Consider the following 20,821-nt stretch of genomic DNA (forward strand, 5'->3'; position numbering starts at 1 on the left):
TGAAAGTGAACAATTAAAGCACTCTAGCGTCTCTCCAGAGCGGCCCTGAAAAACATTGGAGATGGCAAATCCTCCCCGTCAGCAGTAAGCAGTGCACATAGTTATTCACTTTGCCAGAGGAATACATCCACAGTATCATAGGCAATGGTTAATGATTAGCAGGACGGTTAGCAACCTGGAAGGCAGCAAATAGGAAAACTGGTGGCAGTGAGGTCTGAGAAAGAGATGTATGTATAGACCTCTCTGAATGGTCAGTGTGAAGGTATTTGAGTCCCATATTAATACTCACTAAAAACAACCTCCACAAAGGATAATCATAATTAATCAGGTAGACCAGATCCCCTGGACATGGACCACACCTTTCCTTGCACAACGAAGTCAGGATCAAAGTGCCTTCTGCAACATGGACTGCCACTCACAAAGACCCACCTGACTACATCCATAGCTAAGTGCCCAACCTGCAAACAGCTCATATCAACCTTGAGTTCCAATGGAGGCACCATTCTCTGTGGGGACAGTCAGATGCTTGATGGCAAAGTGACTGCATTGGAACCGTCTATAATGAAAGGCAGCACTTTGTTCTCACTGACACAGATGCTTACTCTGGATATGACTTTACCATCCCTGCCTGCAGTGCTCTATCATGTCCACCATCCATGAATTCAGGGAATTCCTACTGACTGTCATCGTATTCCCCACCAAATTACTTCTGACCAAAGAACTCATTTATAGCAAACGAAGCACAACAGAAGGCTCATGTTTAAGAAATTAACTGGTCTAACTATGTTCCCCAACACCCTGAAGCAGCTGGCCTGAAGAAATAATGGAGTGGCATTTTGCAGACTCAATTATGCTGCCGGCTGGTTATCAGCACTTTAAAGACTGGACTAGTAGCCTCCAGGATATGGCATGCTATACATGAGTGAATAGTGCTGTTTCTCCCATTACCACAATTCACGGGAATCAGGGGTGGAAATGGGAGTGGAGCCTTACCCTTAGTGATTCACTAGTGACATTTTTGCTTCCCATCCTTGAAGCATCGGACTCTTGCTGGCCTAGAGGTCTTAGTTACCAAGACAGAAATGCTCGTACCAGGGGAAAAAACAGTAGCTCCATTAAACTGGAAGTTGACTGCTACTTGGCCACTTTGGGTTCCTCATGCCAACAAATGAACAGGCAAAGAAGGGGATTACTGTATTGGCTGGGGTAAGTGATCCTGACTACTAAGGGGAAATCAGACAGCTGCCACACTACAGGGATAAGGAGGAGTATGTCTGGAAAGCAAAAGATCCTCTAGGGCACCTCTCAGTATTCCCTTATCTTGTGATTAAAATTAATTGAAAACTATAATAACTAAATATAGGAAACTACTAAGGCAAGTAGTCCCCACCAAGCAAAGACCCATTATCAACTGAGAACCAAGGAATATGGAATGGGGAGTTGAAGAAGGCAGTTGTAAAGTACAAGCTATGACCACAGGACCAATTGAAAAACAAGAACTCTAAAAGCTGTAAGCCATTCTTCCTTTTTAACATTTGTATCTAAACCAAGTTGGGGTTTTTCCTTTTATTTGGTCCTTCTCCGATACATTACAGTATTACCAAGGAGAACATGATTCAGCAAGAAGAGAAATGAGCATCACCCAAAGACAAATAAAGATAATTTGTACCTGCTCTTTTGGGGAAGGAGTCAGTATATACTCAGCTGTAAGGGAAATAGGCAAAAGAATGATTCTGCTATTGCCTTTATTTTGGACACAAATAAGGTAAAAATTAGACACCAAAGGACAAATGTTGTATGACTCCATTTATATGAGGTACCTAAAATAGTCAAGAAACAGAAAGTAGAATAGTGGCTATCAGGGATTAGGAGAAGAGAAGTAATGGAAAGTTATGAATTAATGAGTATAGAATTTTAGTTTGCATAGATGAAAATGGCCTGGAGATGGATAGTGTTGATGGTTGCCCAACAATCTAAATGCATTTAATGCCAATGAATTATTCACTTAATAATAGTTAGCATGGCAAAATTTGTAATGTATATTTTACCTAAATAAAAAAGCTGAAAAAAATCATTTCTATAATCAGAATTTTTAAAACAAACTTTTTTTTTCAAATATCATACAAATAGAAATAGAACAGAAGAAGCAAGAAAATGTAATCATTGCTACTAACCTGAAACGGACGCCATTCTTTTTCTTTCCAAATTTGTTTCTAAAATAATCCAAATTTCTTTCTAAAAATAAAAGCACAACAGTGACAACAAGTTTTTAAACACAGTACTATTAATGATGTTCACTCAACAGTAATCTGTCATTCCTAAGCATGGAAAATGTTAGAAAGTAAATTATATACTGCAGTGACTTTTCAAATAAGAACCACATGGTTCTTTCAACACTAATTTTTTATGGAAAACTCTCTATATTTCAGCTTAATAACTCACAACACTCAGAACAACTAACTCTCTAGATTTAAAAGAAGTGTCCAAAGTCACATAAACGCATACATGACAAATACAGTAGCAATAACACTTAGCAAACATCCACCAGATACAAAGTGATGTAACAAAAAACAGCAAATATTCAACAGTTCTAGCACCAATTGCTATGTGACTAAATTACTGTCACACAAAGTTACACATGCTGTTCCTCTAAGCCTCTTTCCCTACTTGTAAAACTGGGAGGACTGCAATCTTATAAATAAATTGGATAGATTCAAGTGTACCAGATTAAGCAAAATACATCAACATAAATAATAAAATGAATCATCTAACATTTTATTGAGCACTTGCTTTAAAGAATTACAATATAAGTTCAATCTTAAAAGAGAAATTGGTATTCTATAGAAAAGCTAGATTTTAAAAGGAGAGAACACAACAAGGTTAGAGGTGGGGGAGGGGAAAATGGTTTGTATTAATGAACTCTAAATATCTATGAATGACTAAAACCTACGCATGCATATAGACAAGTGGAAAGTGGGGCTTGAGAGTAGAAACTTTAAATTCCCCATAATCCTAAAAACACCCCTTCTATCTCTCTAATATTAAGCACTTTCAAAAACTAAGATGCTCTCCAAAAGTCACTTCTGCAACACCTATCCTTAGACTGCTGACATTATGCCCTTTCTACACAGAATTCTGAAGCCACCACTAGGCTGGAAAGATAGGCTGACTCTTTTTTGCCTTGCTAAAGAATGTGGAATAACCACACCATTAAAAGAAGGCTAAATAGGAGAGTAAACCAAGGACTTCTAATTCTTTATACAAACATCTCTTCACGTAATGAAAATGTAACATTCCTTCCATAGACTGTAAGGTCTTTCAGCAGGGCTGGGGTTCAATCTCTTCACCTTTGTATCCGCACAGCCCAGCAAAATGCCTTGATATAGTGAGGGCTCAGGTTTGCTAAGGCAGCAGGAGCTGTTTCTACCCTTATGAAAAAACACAGTCTATATATCCAATTTCCCCCCACGATTTTAAATGACTCCTTTGATTATGCCGTTAAAAGACTGCTCCTTCCCAAAATGATGTGATTTGTTAGCAAAAGATAGCTCAACATAAAATGTATCCAGAAATTGAACGACAGCGGGTCTGTCACTCAGAAGTGTAAGCTAGGCATCCACAGGAAAAATGTTACAGGGTGACAGCCAGTCATCAATGTTGGAGGAAACGCCACTGAGGTACCATAGGCTAAATCCTCTCTCTCCCCGCCACCTGCATTTAGAGGCAATAGTAATTGAATATTAATAACGCCCTTCCGCTGCTGTGAAGCAGAGGATGGAAGAAGCATCCCCAGTAGTATTTACCAACAAATGGCAGCTGCTAATAAACAGGCTTCGGTGGCCAAGCCTCCTGCATGGAAAAGAGTGGGGAGATCAAAAGACCGGTCAGCAGGCGAACGTGCCCCTAAAGGCCCGAGTTCTCGGAGCAGAGCAGTGATTAACGTTGCGGTTTCTCCTCCGCCACTGTGTGGGCGAAAGGAAGTGACCCGCTACAGACCGGCCTCGCCCTCCAGCAGGAAAGGGAAGGATCAAACAAGAAACGCACACCCTTGACCCTTCAAAGCTGTAACAGTAGTTATCCCAGAGCCCCTCCCCACTGAGGAGCCCAGTCTGACTCTCCGGTGTCCGGCTCTCCTGTGTCCGACTCTACGATCTCCGACTCTCGGATCTCCGACTTCAAAGCACCCAGGCCTGGAGCCGATCTTCCCTCTGCTCGCGAGTAAAATCTTCCCGCCACCCAGCTGAGAGCATCCACCCTTCCGGGTCGGTTCGTTCAGCCAATCACAAATAACACCCTTCTCTAATTGTTCAAGGGGTGTGGTCACCATGAGCGTCACCGAACAACATTACGATTTATTGGTTGAGATTGGAAGCAGGTTTCGCCAATAGGAAGCGGTCTTAAAGCGGCAGTGAGGGTGTCTGCGTGTTTCCGGAAGACGTGGCGGCTCTCGCCTGGGCTGTTTCCCGGCTTCATTTCTCCCTACTCAGCTTCCCACACTGGGCTTTCCGAGGTGCTGTCGCCGCTGTCCCCAACACTGCAGCCATGATCTCCTTAACGGACACGCAGAGTAAGCACCTGCTCCGGGGTCCCCGCCTCGAGCCGTGCACACCCATCACCCCGCTGGGTCTTGCCCCTCCACCGGGTCAATGAATGAAGCTCCGGGTTGGGGGCGGCGGCCTAAGAGACAGAGCTAGGGCTGCTGGGACCCTAAGGGGGTGCCTTGGGGATGCCGGGGTAGAGTTGCAGTGGCGGACCTGACCTGGGAGAAGAGTCTGTGGGGCAGGGTGGGACGCCGTAGCTGGGGAGGGGAGCTTTAGCCGAGTCTGTCTCATTTCAGGGTCGCGATGATCTCCTCATCCCCAGTGAGATAGGCGCTTTGTTCTAGGGGCTCGCCACAAGAGAAAGTTTGCGTGGTGCCCACGGCCCACTCTTGGGATCGTTTATGCGCATGACACACTTCGGGTCCTCTACAAGTCCCTGGCTGGCTGGTTATTTGGGAGGCGGTATTTTAAATGTCACCTACAGTAGGCTCTTTTTGAAAATGTGCTTACGCTTAAATGTGGCATTCTGAATATTCGCTTTTTGCCAGTACTATAAGCAACCTCTTAGAAATCTCTTGAAACATTCACTTTTCTACCTGCTAAAGTTTCAAGCAGTAGAGAAAAGCCACTTTGTGTTCTATTAAAGGATGTATTTCGTTGGTATTGTATATTGTGCTTTGTGGCATGTTTTGTTATTTTAGCATCACTCTCTGCCTGCCACAGAGTTCTCCAGGCCTATTTCATCTCTAAAGCTAGCATTGATATCGGTTTCCTTTTCTTTCATTATAATATTTCCACTTTCCTACTGCTTTTAGTTAATATTAATAATTTTTGTATTTATGTCTGCCCAAGCTCTATGCCTCATCTTTTGATGGTAGTAAGAGTCTCTTTTTATCTCACTTTGCTTAATCTGCCACGCCTTTCATTTCATTCCAGTTAACTGAGATTTTCAAGATTTTAAGACTTACACAGTGTATTGAAGTAAAAAATAGAAGTTTATTTAAAATGCCCTTCCCTCCTGAGGCTGGACTACAGCTGCTCCTTGGGGCCACCTGCCCCGAGGTTGCCACCCACTTTGGTCCATTGACCTGGCCTGTTCTGATCAAAGAAAATAAAAATGTAGTCTTAAGCGGGTAGGAATCTGGTGTAATAATAGTTATTGGAAATTACATAAAGGTATTTTGTTTCAGTTTACCATGTGCTTTCATGTGAATCATTATGCATAATTCTTACAAGACCCCTGTAAGGCAAACAGAAGCATGCCCCTTTCATAAGTTAAATGAGGCACAAAAGAAATTCAGTGCATGGTCATAAAAAAAGTGACAGAAACAAAACTTGATCCCAGGTGTGCTGGCTCAGAAACCTTTTGCACTGTACCCCACTATCACCTAAGAAGACTTGATATAAACTTTATTTGAGATCGGAGAATAACCTGTGCATAGAAATTATATTTTTGAAGACGTAATGTAGTAATGAGTGCCTGCTTTACATCCTTGCAAAAACAAGAGGGTGGTGTTGGACTGTGGGCATTCTCCCTGAGAAACATTCTCCTCACTTCATTAATTTTGTGAGAGCAATGAAACTTTTCTCTTTGCTGTTCACTTGTCACATGTTTTAGGTGAAACAGTGGATTGGAACATAAAACGATTAGTGAACCAAATGCATTTTGGATTTCAAATTGTGTTTATGTGTGAGTGTGTTTAACTGCAGGGATTGGCCATCATTCAAGTGATTTGTCAGGATTATTCTGGGATTTTGGTTTTTAGAGAGAGTGACCAAGCACCGATCAGAGTAGAATAAATGGAAATTCATGATTATTTTAAGGGATTCTAGGACTTTCCTCATCGCCTTCCCACCCGGCCCCAAAAAAAGGCAAGACTTATTCAGAGGGACGGAGGAGGGGCATGCTGCCTCTGAATCTTCATTTCTTCACATTGTCTAAAAGTCTAGTGTGATAATTGCGTTCTCCAGTACAGTTAATGTTCAATTGAATTATTTCTTGACTTCTGTTTTTCAAAGGGCATAGTAAGAAAGACAATGCTGCTTTTAAAAAATTGTGAATAAGATATCAAAATGCTAACAGTCTTTGCCATTAGGTAATGCATGTCTTTGCTTATAACATTTCTGCAGTATGCTCCTTATGTTAGACAGATTCGTTTTATTAAATTGTTTTTCTATTTTTTTAAACTTGTGGGTAGTTTTTTAAACGTGGGAGGAGTGAAGGAAGATAAGTTTTACTGGAAATGATTCTGGTGGGAAGAAGGCAGCTCTGTGCAGGGCTTTTGATAGCCAGAGGGCTTATGAATGCATAAGGATAGGGAAAAGGGGGATCCTGGAGGTGAGAAAAAGGCATGAGGCCAATTTGAGACTTTTGACCGGTGTGGATCAGGAGCTACTTGGCAATGTCATTGCCAGTGCCAGTTGTGGCAAAGATGTTTTGGGCAATGTCTCCTGGACTGTACTGGATAAAGTAGTGGAATATTTTGGTTCCCATGTTGTAGTTGTAGGACCATTGTCTGTGGAGTGAAAAGACTGGTTGAATGCTGACTCCACAGACTGTTGTACCTGCCTCCATACCACCAGCACCCACACACACATTTTTGCTGCTTCTGTGATCAAGAACAAATTAACTTAATACCTCTAGGTCCACGGTTGCACATATGAACCATAGGACTAGTGCTACTTTTAACCTCACAATTTTGTTAAAGAAATTATAAAATTTTTGTATAAACACTTCATGACATGGTAAACCATACTCAGAGATTGTCCTTTTTCACTGCACTTAATTTTTAATAGTTCTACTTGGCTATGTTAGATAACAAGCTAATATTAAACTTGAATCTCCTAAAAGACGCGCCCTCCAGACGTTCAGTATACTCCAGTGTCCTTGAGTTTCATGTAACCAAACACCTTTAACCTAAAAACTAAACATTCTTTGGGAAGAACTATGGCATTAATGGTTAAGCACATGAGCTTTGGATTCAAAAGACCTTGGTTCAAATGCTTCATTAGAAGCATGGCTTTGGGCAAGTTAAGTCAACTCTCTAAACTTCATTTTCCTCCATCTTTGAAAAGATGTAATTATACCTGCATTCTAGTAGCACTAGAATTATTAAGTTTTATAAGGTATGTGAAGCACTTCATAAGGCCTAATTCGTGGTAAATTCTCAGTACATAGTAGGTGTCTTTCCATATACTTTCCTTTCTAAAAATATCTCACAATGTTTATGTAATCATCAAGGTTACTTGTGAAAAGATAGAAATTAGTCATATTCAACCAACAAAGCTGCCGATGTTTAATCCTAACTACTAAATAGTTACTTAATAGAATTTTACTCGCTCTTTTGTCCATATTTTCACCTATGAAATTATGTCCACTATCCAAACAGCTAATTTGGTAAATGCTCTTAAGGCATTTGATCATGAAAGTATCAACCTCAAATTTTCATAGGAATGTGTGTTGAATACGCTTTACTGGTGTATTAATAGACCAGGTACCTGAATTATTTTAGACTAACTTTGGGAACAAAAGGTGTCTGGAATGGAAGACACTAGTTATCAGGAAATTGAGCAGGTGGGGAATGTAGAAAAAGCTTAAATTGATACAAGTTTTCAAATTATCAGAACATTTTATCTGACTTAAGATTTTTCAAAGTAGCTGTGACCTAGATTTTAGCTTTCTGGAGCTGAGGCAAAAAAGTTAAGCAGTAGATCAGAAATCAGTGATAGGGTATTTTAAATTGTGCTTCTAAAAATACAATGGCTTCTACTGTGACTCATCTGTATGCAGATTGTGCTTCTAGCTAAACTATGGATTAGTGACTATTTTCTAAAATAAAAACTAAAATGATCAAGGAGGTAACTTAGTGAATTGCGCTTTATAACATTAATAGAAGAGTACATCTGTCACCTTAGACATGAGACTTTTCATATTAAAAACATAAGACCTAGGGAATGCACAGTCAATAAAAGTATTAATTTGATATGCAAGATAAACATAGACTTTAAAGTTTGCACCTCGTCTACCACTATATATTCAGTACCTGGAACAGTTCCTTGCATCTGGCAGTTGATCAACAATTCTTTGTTTTTTAATGAAACACTAAAAACCTAGAATATTAATATTAGGTAAAACAGGATTCTTTGAAACTTTGGAGAGGTGATTTTAGGACTCTAGACCAAATATGTAAGTGGATTTGTAGTTTGCGTAAATGTGTAGATAAGTCCATAATAAGTAATCAAGAAATTAAAAGTGACGCCTGACCTTGTGAAAATTTGATTTTGAGAAGACTGCTACCATGATTTTCAAAATATTTCTTGTTGCCATTGTGACAAGCAGTGTATAATTGACTAAAGGATATTGTACTGACCTAGTGTAACATTTCTAATGGAATAAAGAAGGAATTAATTTTAAGGAGAGTAAGAAGGAACTGTAGATATTGTGCATATAAATAATAATTATAGAATGTGAAAGGAGATAAGTAATTAAAGGAAACCTATATATTTATGTCTGATGTGACAGAGCTTCTTAGGAGGAAGAAAACAAATTATATACATACAAAACCAAAGGTTTAGAATCCTGATTTATCTTTTTTTATTATAGCTATGTCTGAGAAATGCTATCTCCCATATAAGGATTAGAAATTTTCATTCATGTTTTAAATTTTGAAATAATTTGCTGATAATTAGTTATAGAGCTAAATAAATGTCATTATGAAGTTAACCTGCAATGTTGAGTACCTGTTTTCTTATATCTGTGAAAGGAAAACTGGAAAGTTTTCTTAGTTTACAGGGATGTTAATGTGAGTTTAATTTTTCTCTGCCCTTAACCATATAACTTATATTGCAGAAATTGGAATGGGATTAACAGGATTTGGAGTGTTTTTCCTGTTCTTTGGAATGATTCTCTTTTTTGACAAAGCACTACTGGCTATTGGAAATGTGAGTTTTTAAATACATATTTTAACTAAATTTATAAGGAAATTTTACCTACAAATGAATTATTACCTGCTATTAAATTTGGGGAAAATAATTGACTATTACTCATAAGTAATTCCTGTTACATTCTCTATTTCCATCAGGAATGAAACCTGTCAGCTTTCTGTTTAAATAAAAGGTAAACACTTAATGAGGTTTTCTAATTCCATAACTACTCTGTTAAGTGTTTGTCATGAGATTTACAATACATTAAATGAAGGCTGCCTCTAAATAGGAGTTCAAAATAGATGACTTGATAGTCTCATGTCTTGATAAATTCGCTAAAGTATTTTTACTTTAAACATCCAAGATTTTGCATTTGATTCAGCTGCATAAGATAGATTTTTTTTAACCTTTTAAAAGATATATCTCTATGTTAATGGTTGACTTGCTTAGAAAGGGATCTATGTTGTTTATTTGGAATGTGTACTATGCTATTCATGTGTGGAGGTTATGATCCGGAAATAAATAATAACCCTTCTAAGGCAGTGAAGACACTGTATATATATATATATATACACACACACACACACACACACACACATATATATATTTGGGCTTTTAATTGGAAATGGGAAAAGATAAAGGATAGCAAAATTGTTCAAAATTGATGTCTTAATAAATGATAATAGCATTGGTATCCTAGAATATGAAGCTTAACCATTAGGCTTAATATATATTTGTGTGAAATAGTTTTCAATAAAGAATGTTAATAGAGAGGGCAAGTATTTGGAAAGAAAACCTGGAGAAAGCAAGCTCTTAATACATCACCATTTCTTGTCCACAGAATACATTCAAAATATTTGAAAACACATGGTTGTATTTTTATTTCTGCTGCCACCAGATATTCTAGAATTTATAAAACTAGAATCTTCTTGGCTTCACGTTGTTTCTTCTGCTATCAACTTAGCCATGTCAATATTTCTCCCATCCATAGAAACTCCTGTAGCCTATGATGAATATTTCAGAACCAAGAGGAATACCCTTGGGTGACATATTTATGGGCAGCTTTCCTCTTTATGCCTTGCCAACTCATCTGCTTGACTAAGCCTTCCTCATCCAGCTAAAACTAGGAAAACTACTGCAGACACAGATGCCCCTTGGTAACGTCTAATCTTTCTTTGTTTCTCTTTTTCTCCATTTAATCAAGATAGAAGAGGAATGAGACAAGTGGAACAAAACTACAACTTTAACATGCATAACCTCCTCCTTGGTTCTGCTTCTTGGTTGTACATTACAGTTCTGTCTGGCCAGTTGCCCACATTAAAAGCCAAACAAATGTGCTTCTTTTTTTATATTTAGCTTTGACTTTACTTTTAAAATTTATGCAATGTGTTTAACTACCTTTTCCGTGTTGTATTTTTTTTTCTCTTTTAGGTTTTATTTGTAGCCGGCTTGGCTTTTGTAATTGGTTTAGAAAGAACATTCAGATTCTTCTTCCAAAAACATAAAATGAAAGCTACAGGATTTTTTCTGGGTGGTGTATTTGTAGTCCTTATTGGTTGGCCTTTGATAGGCATGATCTTCGAAATTTATGGATTTTTTCTCTTGTTCAGGTAAGGTATATTATTGTCTCTTTCAGTAAACCAGTGTGTCAGATAGTTAGTACAGAAACTCAGATATTTACATCACTTGGAGTAAGATGATAATCATTTCCTTAATTTTATCTAAGTTGAATCTTTTATTATAGTTTTAGATGAAACAACTATAAAAATGTTTATCAAATATAAATGATTGCCTAAGTAATGGTATAAATTATATTGTATTGTCAGCACAATAAAGTTCATTTTATTGGCATTTTAAGGCACCATCTTTATGTTTGATATTTGTATCAACTAAATAGTGGTTGGTGCTAGGTAGGTAGGTAGGTAGATAGATCAAGCCAGCGTTTTAGTGTGTAGAATCTTATACTTCATAGTTGCTACTACTTGATCCAAATTTATTTAGCACATATACATATTAGAAGATTGTTTACCAAATACACCACTATGGGAGATGTTGATCAGGTAATATTTTGTAAATGCCAATTAGCAGGTAAGCAATAGTATGTGTATCTGTCTATGTGAAAATAACTTTGGCCGGGTATGGTAGCTCACTCCTGTAATCCCAGCACTTTGGGAGGCCAAGGCAGGTGGATCACCTGAGGTCAGGAGTTCAAGACCAGCCTGGACAACATGGCAAAACCCCATCTCTACTAAAAATACAAAAATTAGCCAGTTGTGGTGGTGCGTGCCTATAATCCCAGCACTCGAGAGGCTGAGGCAGGAAAATTGCTTGAACCTGGGAGGTGGAAGTTGTAATGAGCCAGTCATACCATTGCACTCCAGCCTGGGCAACAGAGCGAGACTCCGTCTCAAAAAAAAAAAAAGAAAATACCTTTAAGTAGGATTGGGCTTAATTATTTATTCCAACAATGCATATCCTTTGTCTTCTGCCAGGCACTGTATTACCCACAGGAGACATAAAAATAAGTACCAAATCTGCTTTAGAAAATCTCTCATTTCTATTATGGGAAGTAGACTCTAAAAATACCAGTAGGATATAGTCATAATGCCATTATAAATGTATATGCAGAATATTGTAGGAGCATGATGAAATAATTAGTAAATTCAGGGAGAGGTAAGAAATGTTAACTGATAAACTGGGCTTTGAAGAATGGGTAAGAATTTATCCTATAAATGAGAAAGGGAACGACAGTTAACAGAAGGAACAGTTAACAGACAGGGCCATGAAAATACACAGCTTGTTCTGAAAAGAATGAATACTCCTATAGAACAGGAGCATATGATCAGTTCAAGGAGATGGTTGGTAATGAAACTGAAAATGAAGTCTGGAGCCAGGTTGCAAACTTCCTTTGATGACTTGTTAAGAAAAGTATATCTTAACCTGTAACCAAATTTGGGCTGGGGGAGCAGTGTTTGGAGAAGGTTGGGGTAGTGAAGCACAGGTATTTTTAAGCCAGAGGTGATACACGGGGCAGATGTTTTAGGGAGGTTGTTCTGCTACCAGGATAAAGTAGGTATTAAAGAGAAAAACTGAAGTCAGGGGAGCCAGTCAAGAGGCTGTTAATACAGTACAGAGTATAGAGTGATAAGATTGGAATCTTGGGGTACTCTTGACATTTTAGGGTAGGCAGAGAAAAAGAAGAAAACACTAGAAGAAACGAGGAAAAGAGGTGCGAGAAGAACTAGGAGTAAAGCTCATAGTGGCTAAGAGAGAAGAGAAGAGGAGTTTGTGTCGGCAGATGTATCTTGCAGCAGAAAACTTAAGCATCTTAAGAACTAAGAAAATCATTGGCTTTCTTAATTATGTAGGAATTCTAGGAATGAAGGTTAAAAGCCAAAGCTGATCTTTGAGATGAATAAAAAATGGGAAGTCTTAGTATCATTGACAAGCTTGGAGTAATACATAGGTTTCATGGTTTAGAGAGCTTTGTGGTATAAATACTCGTTTTTGTTCTTGGGTTTTGTTGTGTTCTGAGATATTCTGAGCTGGAGATTTAGTGCCAAGGGTCTTTGGCATTGTTTTTCTAGATATTTGTAATCCTAAATAATGGCATTTGAAATCACACATTTTTATGTTTTAAAACAATACTTAAAATAAAAGTGATCTTTTGAATTCATTACTACTAGAAAATAATTGTGATTTTCTTTGAAACACACACATATACCATCAGCATAAATACTTGTCTAACTTAAAAAATTCTACTTTCTGTTTAATTCTTTATTTTGACTTCTGCAGATTCATAACAGAATCTTATTGCTTAATTTCTGAATTCTATTCATTGTAGTATTTTCAAATCCCTATCTAACTCTGTGAAGAAAACAGCTTTTTTTCTGTACTCGTCTTACCACAATCAACACAGAAGACTGCTGTGACCAAATGTGTGGGGGGTTTTCCCCATACAGCAATCAAACAATTAGTTGTCTACAACAGACAACAGCTGAGTGTCCTCCCAATGTAGTTCTGACACTGTCTGCGTGGAGATAGCTCCAGATCACACAGGTTGAGGGCTCAGTCCTACAACTGTCCTCTACTCCCAGCGATGCCAGCCACAAGCCACAGGTTGTTGTACCCATGCTTCTGACTGACCAGCTCTAAATTGGGGTTCCCACGATCCCCTGTTTGGATCTGACTAATTTACTAGAGAGGCTCACAGAACTCAAGGAAACACTGATGTTTACTAGTTTATTATAAAGGTATTACAAAGGACACAAAGAGATGCGTAAGACAAGGAAAGGGGAAAGGGTCACAGATTCCCCCCCACCCTCCCCAACCCACCATCGTCTGAGAACCTCCTTGTGTTCAGCTATCCGGAAGCTCCCTGAACACTGTCCTTTTGGGTTTTTATGGAGGTTTCATTACTAGGCATGATTGATTAAATTATTGGCCATTGGTGATCAGCTTCACCTTCAGCTCCTCTCCCCTTCGTGGAGGTTAGGAGGTAGGGCTCCAATTTCCAGCCCTCTAATCTTGCCTTGGTCTTTCTGGTGACCAGCCCCCATACTGAAGCTACCTAGGGGCTGCCACCCATTAATAACTCGTTAGTATACAAAAAAACATCACCTTGTAGGGACTCTAAGTCTTTTAGGAGTTGTAAGCCAGAAAATGAGGTCAAAGACCAAATATATATTTCACAATATCACAGTTCATATTTTAACACCCAGGAAAAGTTGACTTTCTTTGCATTTTTAAAATAAACTATTTCATTCTCTGCCTATACTAAGGTAGCTTAATGATCTACTGTTAATTTTAAACTGGTTAGAAGCTGTGTAACTTCTGTAGACTTGTATTTCTACCAAGAAAGAATGAGACAGATCAGTATCTGGCAGGTAGTCTCTTAGTGTTAACTAAATGTTCTGACTCGTAGTACTTATTTAGTAAATGATAGCTATTATTATTTTCATGGTTCTACACATATGGTCTCAACAGCCCCTTTCTTTTGATCAGTTTCACCCCACACAACTCATAGTTGGAGAAATCTTCAGCAGTTGAGCTAACTCATCATCTAAATTATAGCTAGGCCTCATGTACTTCTCACATTTTTACCAACAATCACAAAATTTTTAATTAAATTTTGTAAGTTTGAAGTCCCTCAATTGTTCGGAATTTTAACAAGATACTTTCTTTTTCCTTGGTTAGCAATTATTTTGAAAATAGAAAATGTAAATATTAAGAACCTTTTTTTCCCTCTCCCAGGGGCTTCTTTCCTGTTGTCGTTGGCTTTATTAGAAGAGTGCCAGTCCTTGGATCCCTCCTAAATTTACCTGGAATTAGATCAGTAAGTAATCATGTATTTAGCAATATATATTTTAAGCCAACAGAATACATATTTTATGCTTTTTACTTCTAGAAATTTGAGTAATTGAAACATGGTTAACTAATGAGTTTTGTATTATGATATAGTTACCTCACACAGATCATGAGTACCATCAAGACCAAAAAATGACTATTGCTAAACCTATAAAACGTGAAATTTTGTTTTACTATGTCCATTTCTGGATCCATATTCTCTTTTTTAATGTTACTCAGATTTGATATGCTATGCTACCTTTCTGAGAGTTCAGGGCATTTTTTATTTAACTTTTATATAATCTCTAATTTTAGTAGCAATAATGTAAAAAGGAAACCATTATTTCCTGCAAATATTTTCTTTCTCAGACTGTATCACCAAGTAGCCTAGATTAAGACAGTTAAATAAGGCCGGGTGTGCGGGCTGATACCCTGCACTTTGGGAGGCTGAGGTGGGTGAATTGCTTGAGCCTAGGAGTTCAAGACCAGCCTGGGCAACATGGTGAAACCCCATCCCTACCCCCAAAAATACAAAAATTAGCTGGGTGTGATGGTATGCGCCTGTAGTCCCAGCTACTCGAGAGACTGAGGTGGGAAGATTGGCTTGGGCCTAGGAGGTCAAGGCTGCAGTGACCCATGATTGTGCCACTGCACTTCAGCCTGGGTGGGTGACAGAGTAAGACCCTGTCTCAAAAAAACAAAAAAGAGTTGAATAAAGCAGTATTATACTGGGATTCAGATGGTAAGAGTCTGTTACCAGCTCTGTTTACAGTTTGAACAAGCTTGTCAAATTTGTTTTCCAGTGTGTGCCTTGGTTTCCATCTTGATAAAATAAAAGGAATCAAACCAGACAAAGGTTAAAGAGAACATTTTCAAAATTAACAAATAGAGTTTCTTCCTTTCATTCAATATTCATTCCACAAATGTTTCATACTAAACTGCTACCTTGAAGGTAGTAACATCTTTTGGTGGAGCCTCAGAAGGCCATTCAGAATTCAGCTTGTTTTTTGCCACCTTAGGAAAATCTTTCCTGACTCCCTGTGGCTGGTTCGGGATGTGCTGCCATAACATTCCTGTGCACAGCTTTATTATAGCATTTACCTCTGTTTTTTTCTTTGCTTGTTTTTGTTTTTTCTTAGAGACAGGGTCTCACTATGTTGCCCAGACTGTTCTCAAACTCTTGGGCTCAAGCAATCCCCCATCTCAGCCTCCCAAAGTGCTGGGATTATAGGTGTGAGCCGCTACGCGCAGCCTTACCTCTCATTTAATTGTCAAAAAAAAAAAAAAAAAAAGGCCTTCAGGCCATACATGGTTCACTCCTGTAATTCCAGCACTTGGGAGGCCAAGGTGGAAGGATTGCTTGAACCAGGAGATCAAGGCTGCAATAAGCTATGATAACACCACCGCACTCTAGCCTGGGCAATAGAGCAAAACTTTGTCTCGAACAAAAAGGAAAAAAGAAAGGAAAGGAGAAAGGGAGGCATTTCCATGGAAAACTACAGTCCTTGAGGACAGAGACAGATTGTATTTTAGTCATTGTTCTATCCCCAGTGACTAGCATAGTATCTGGCATATAATGGAAACGCAAAATATTTTCTGCTAAGCAAGTGAGTGAAGGATGGCATTTTGTTGACCTTAGGGAACTTGCTGAATTTCAAGACAACACTAGATGACTGTTTCTTAGCCTACCTCCTCAGTTTCAAAACTAAACAAAATCCTTAATTTCTAAAAGAATCTAGGTGATCTAGAATTCAGCTGAGTTGGCTACAATCCTTTTGGCTCTAGGTCCGACCCATATCAGAAGTGTTCATATCCTTCTTTGGATTGGTTTCATAGGTCCAACTCTTGTCCTAAATAAGTAGGATAAAGTAGCTTTAAAGACCACAAGTTCCAATTAGGTTCAGGGAAGTTAATCAACTTTCTAAAGTTGTTCACAGATTTTTATAGATGTTTTGAGAGAGAAAGTTCATAGCATTTATTGAATTCTCAAAGAGCTAAAGAATGGCTTACCTATGGAAAAATAAGTACCACTATAAGCCTAATCCTATTTCCATCCCTAGGGTAATTTTAGGGTCAGAACCTTACAGCCAAGACAATCTAAATATTTCAAATTACCTTTGGGGAGAGATTGTTGTGCTTTCTCTCCACTTAAATTTACCTTAAAATTCTAATAAATCCATATATTCTTCGAGAGCAACTTTTAGTTTCAGTTGCCAGTCACCTGTTTGTGATAATATAACCAAACGTTGGAATGTAGGCTTATAGGGGTATACTCTGATTTCATTTGCATTAATCTGCAAATGCATACAGTAGTGAATGTTACTTATACCTAAAATGGCTTTTGAATGTACTGAAACTTCTAGTTACAAAGTCATAATCATTATTTGTGCCCTTAATTTAAGGATTCTTAAGAATTTGCATAAATGGACACCCAATACAATAGAATATGTTTCTTATCATTATTCATCATGATAAGTGTTTATGTAAAAATGTGAATTGTGAAATAAAATAAATGATCAGGTGATTGCTAGAATTTGATAGTATAACCACCTGGGTTATATAACTTTTAATGTCTCTACCAGTTATATACAATATCAGTCTTTACATCACCATCTGGAATGTTAAAAAAAAAACAAAAACCCAACTGCTTTATGTTTGGGGTGGAGTAACCAAAGTAAATAACCACTTACAGTAATGTGTGTGAAAATTTATATTCAATAATTATAAATTTATGCTTACATCATTAAATCTATCTTTAATGTCATTACCACTTTCAATCCAAAGTCCAGAATACACATTTAAAGTATTTTTAGTCAATAACTGTTGTTAACTATTGAACTTAATGGAGTTAAATCTGTTTGTTCAAAGACTACATAGGCCCCGAAGAGATCCACAGTAATGGTCAGTTGAAATATCTTATTGGGTTCATTAATGCATGAATGGCTGACATTTCAGTTTTTTTATGTTTCTATTTTTTATTTTTTGTTAAGCTAGCAGTGTTATCTTCATCTTATACAATTTCTTTATTCATTGTGTTGCATTTTTCATGTTGCACCCTTGAACTCATATGTATAACATGTCATGCAAAAAACAACTTTTAGAAAAAAAAATGTTATACACATTTATGTATCAGAAGATGATGGTGAGTAGTACTGGATTAGCCATTGTCAGTCATACCTTAAATTTCCACAACTCTTCTTGTAAGGCTGGGTTTTTAAAATCAACATTTTAAATATTGACATAATGTTTTATAACGTTCTGGACTTTTAATTGTCTGTTTTTCTTCTCCTTACAGTTTGTAGATAAAGTTGGAGAAAGCAACAATATGGTATAACAACAAGTGAATTTGAAGACTCATTTAAAATATTGTGTTATTTATAAAGTCATTTGAAGAATATTCAGCACAAAATTAAATTACATGAAATAGCTTGTAATGTTCTTTACAGGAGTTCAAAACGTATAGCCTACAAAGTACCAGCAGCAAAATAGCAAAGAAGCAATGAAAACAGGCTTCTACTCAAGTGAACTAAGAAGTCAGCAAGCAAACTGAGAGAGATGAAATCCATGTTATGATGCTTATGAAACTCTTGAAGGCTATTTGTATTGTTTTTCCACAATGTGCGAAACTCAGCCATCCTTAGAGAACTGTGGTGCCTGTTTCTTTTCTTTTTCTTTTGAAAGCTCAGGAGCATCCATAGGCATTTGCTTTTTAGAAATGTCCACTGCAATGGCAAAAATATTTCCAGTTGCACTGTATCTCTGGAAGTGATGCATGAATTCGATTGGACTATGTCATTTTAATGTATTAAAACCAAGGAAACCCCATTTTTGATGTATGGATTACTTTTTTTTTTTGTAAACATGGTTAAAATAAAACTTTTGTGGTTCTTCTGAACTTAGTATTTCAATGCCAGGTGAAAATCTGAACTAGATATTCTTTGGTGGAATATTCAAAGGTCATTCTTTACTAACTTTCGTTCCCAAATTATAACTAAGTTTGGTCAGCAACATACTCCAGAAATTCTCATACTTCTTGGGAGTCTGCCCTCCTAAGTAGCTGTTTGTATCATTCATTACATGTAAGTATTTAACAAAAAAGCATTCTTGACCATGAATGAAGTAGTTTATTTCGTAGCTTGTCTCATTGAATAGTCTTGTTGGAGATACTAAATGATGCAAACCAAATGGATGTTTTCCATGTCATGATGTAATTTTTCTTTCTTTTTTTTTTAATTTTAGCAGTGGCTTATTATTTTGTTTTTCATAAATTAAAATAACTTTTGATAATGTTTACTTTAAGACATTAACATATTAAAAAGTTAAACTTATGGCTATTTTTAAAGGGCTATTCATTTAATCTGAGTTTTCCCTTATTTTCAGCTTTTTTCTTTTAAGCATGACATATCCTTCATATGATCACTCGAGTTAATTAGAAAATACATGAGTTCACATGCTAAAGTTATTTCACTGTAATTAAACTGGCTATAGTTTCTTAAGAACATGACACTAAAAAAAAAATGTGTTCTTTTTTCCACCATTACTGATTATTAGACAGTAGGAAATAGCTGTTTTCTTTAGTTTTACAAGATGTGACAGCTTTAGTGATAAATGTAGGGAAACATTTCAACAGCGATAGTACTATTTGTTTTACCACTGATTGCACTGTTTCCTTTTTTTAACAGTTGCAAAGCTTTTTAATGCATAAAAGTATAATTGAAATGTGTGGTATTTATTTACAAACATGTCTACAAAAATAGATTACAGCTTATTTTATTTGTAGTTAAATCTCTTGATACACAGAGAACTCCCAGTCTTGCTCATCTAAATAAGGAAAGACTTTGGTGTATAGTGTAATGGTTTAGTCTTGAGGATTACTGACATTTTTGGTACTTGGATTTGACTTATGATATGTCTGTGAAAATGCGGTAATGACAAATGGAGACTCCTACCTCAATAGTTAATGGAATAATAAGAGCCTACTGTTGTGTCTAGTGTTCTTCAAAAAAGTAATATCCTCACTTGGAGAGTGTCAAATACATACTTTGAGGATTGACTTATATAAGGTGCCCTGTAGAACTCTGTTACACATATTTTCGACCCATATTATTTACAATGTCTTGATAATGCTACCTTTTTAGAGCAAGAATAGTATCTGCTAATGTAAGGGACATCTGTATTTAACTCCTTTGGAGACATGAATTTCTATCAAACTGTTCTTTGCACTGTAACAGAGATTCCTTTTTTCAACAATCTTAATTCAAAAGCATTAGTAGACTTGAAAGGGTTTGATAATCTCCCAGTCCGTAGTAAGATTGAGAGGCTGGAGCAGTTTTCAGTTTTAAATGAGTCTGCGGTTAATATCAAATGTGAGTTTGGGACTGCCTGGCAACACATTTCTTATTCAGAACCCTTGATGAGACTATTTTTAAACCTACTAGTCTTCTGATGGAAAGCACTATACATCCTATTGTTTCTTTCTTTCCAAAATCAGCCTTCTGTCTGTAACAAAAATGTACTTTATAGAGATGGAGGAAAAGGTCTAATACTACATAGCCTTAAGTGTTTCTGTCATTGTTCAAGTGTATTTTCTGTAACAGAAACATATTTGGAGTGTTTTTCTTTTCCCCTTATAAATTGTAATTCCTGAAATACTGCTGCTTTAAAAAGTCTCACTGTCAGATTATATTATCTAACAATTGAATATTGTAAATATACTTGTCTTACCTCTCAATAAAAGGGTACTTTTCTATTAATTGGTGTTCAAGTATATCTGTGTTACGAAGTTCTAAAAGCTAGCGTTGTGAAATGACCTCATTTTTTAAAAATTAACCTTATATGCAATTTTTTCTTATTTATCAAATGATCTTCACATCTTTCATTTCCAAATTGTTGAAATGTACTAATGGATACAAATAGACTTCAAGTAAGCAAAAACATTCTTAATTTTGAAAACTGTAAAATAAAAGAAAGTCACTTACCTTGGGCAATATGCTATTGTTTAAAAATCAGAC

General features: G+C 36.9%; 2 protein-coding genes across 2 annotated transcripts in view; one reads left to right on the plus strand and one right to left on the minus strand.

Annotated features, from left to right (window-relative positions):
* RECQL (RecQ like helicase) overlaps positions 1-4,260 on the minus strand; it is a 32,692-nt gene extending 28,432 nt beyond the window's left edge. The window contains exons 1-3 of the mRNA XM_026452220.1: positions 4,047-4,260; positions 3,804-3,849; positions 2,175-2,235 (exon numbers count right to left, since the gene is read on the minus strand). Coding sequence (XP_026308005.1) covers positions 2,175-2,190 — 16 coding nt within the window. The 5' untranslated portion in view covers positions 2,191-2,235; positions 3,804-3,849; positions 4,047-4,260. The remainder of the gene's footprint in view (positions 1-2,174; positions 2,236-3,803; positions 3,850-4,046) is intronic.
* Positions 4,261-4,383: 123 nt separating this feature from the next.
* On the plus strand, positions 4,384-20,563 carry GOLT1B (golgi transport 1B). Its single transcript, XM_023209095.1, has 5 exons — positions 4,384-4,567; positions 9,391-9,482; positions 10,896-11,074; positions 14,718-14,799; positions 18,106-20,563. The coding sequence occupies exons 1-5, from the start codon at positions 4,543-4,545 to the stop codon at positions 18,142-18,144; spliced, it is 417 nt and encodes a 138-aa protein (XP_023064863.1). The 5' UTR covers positions 4,384-4,542; the 3' UTR covers positions 18,145-20,563.
* The last annotated feature ends 258 nt before the right edge of the window (positions 20,564-20,821 follow it).

This window comes from Piliocolobus tephrosceles, chromosome 10 (genome assembly GCF_002776525.5).
Source record: "Piliocolobus tephrosceles isolate RC106 chromosome 10, ASM277652v3, whole genome shotgun sequence".
Taxonomy (NCBI): Eukaryota; Metazoa; Chordata; class Mammalia; order Primates; family Cercopithecidae; genus Piliocolobus; species Piliocolobus tephrosceles.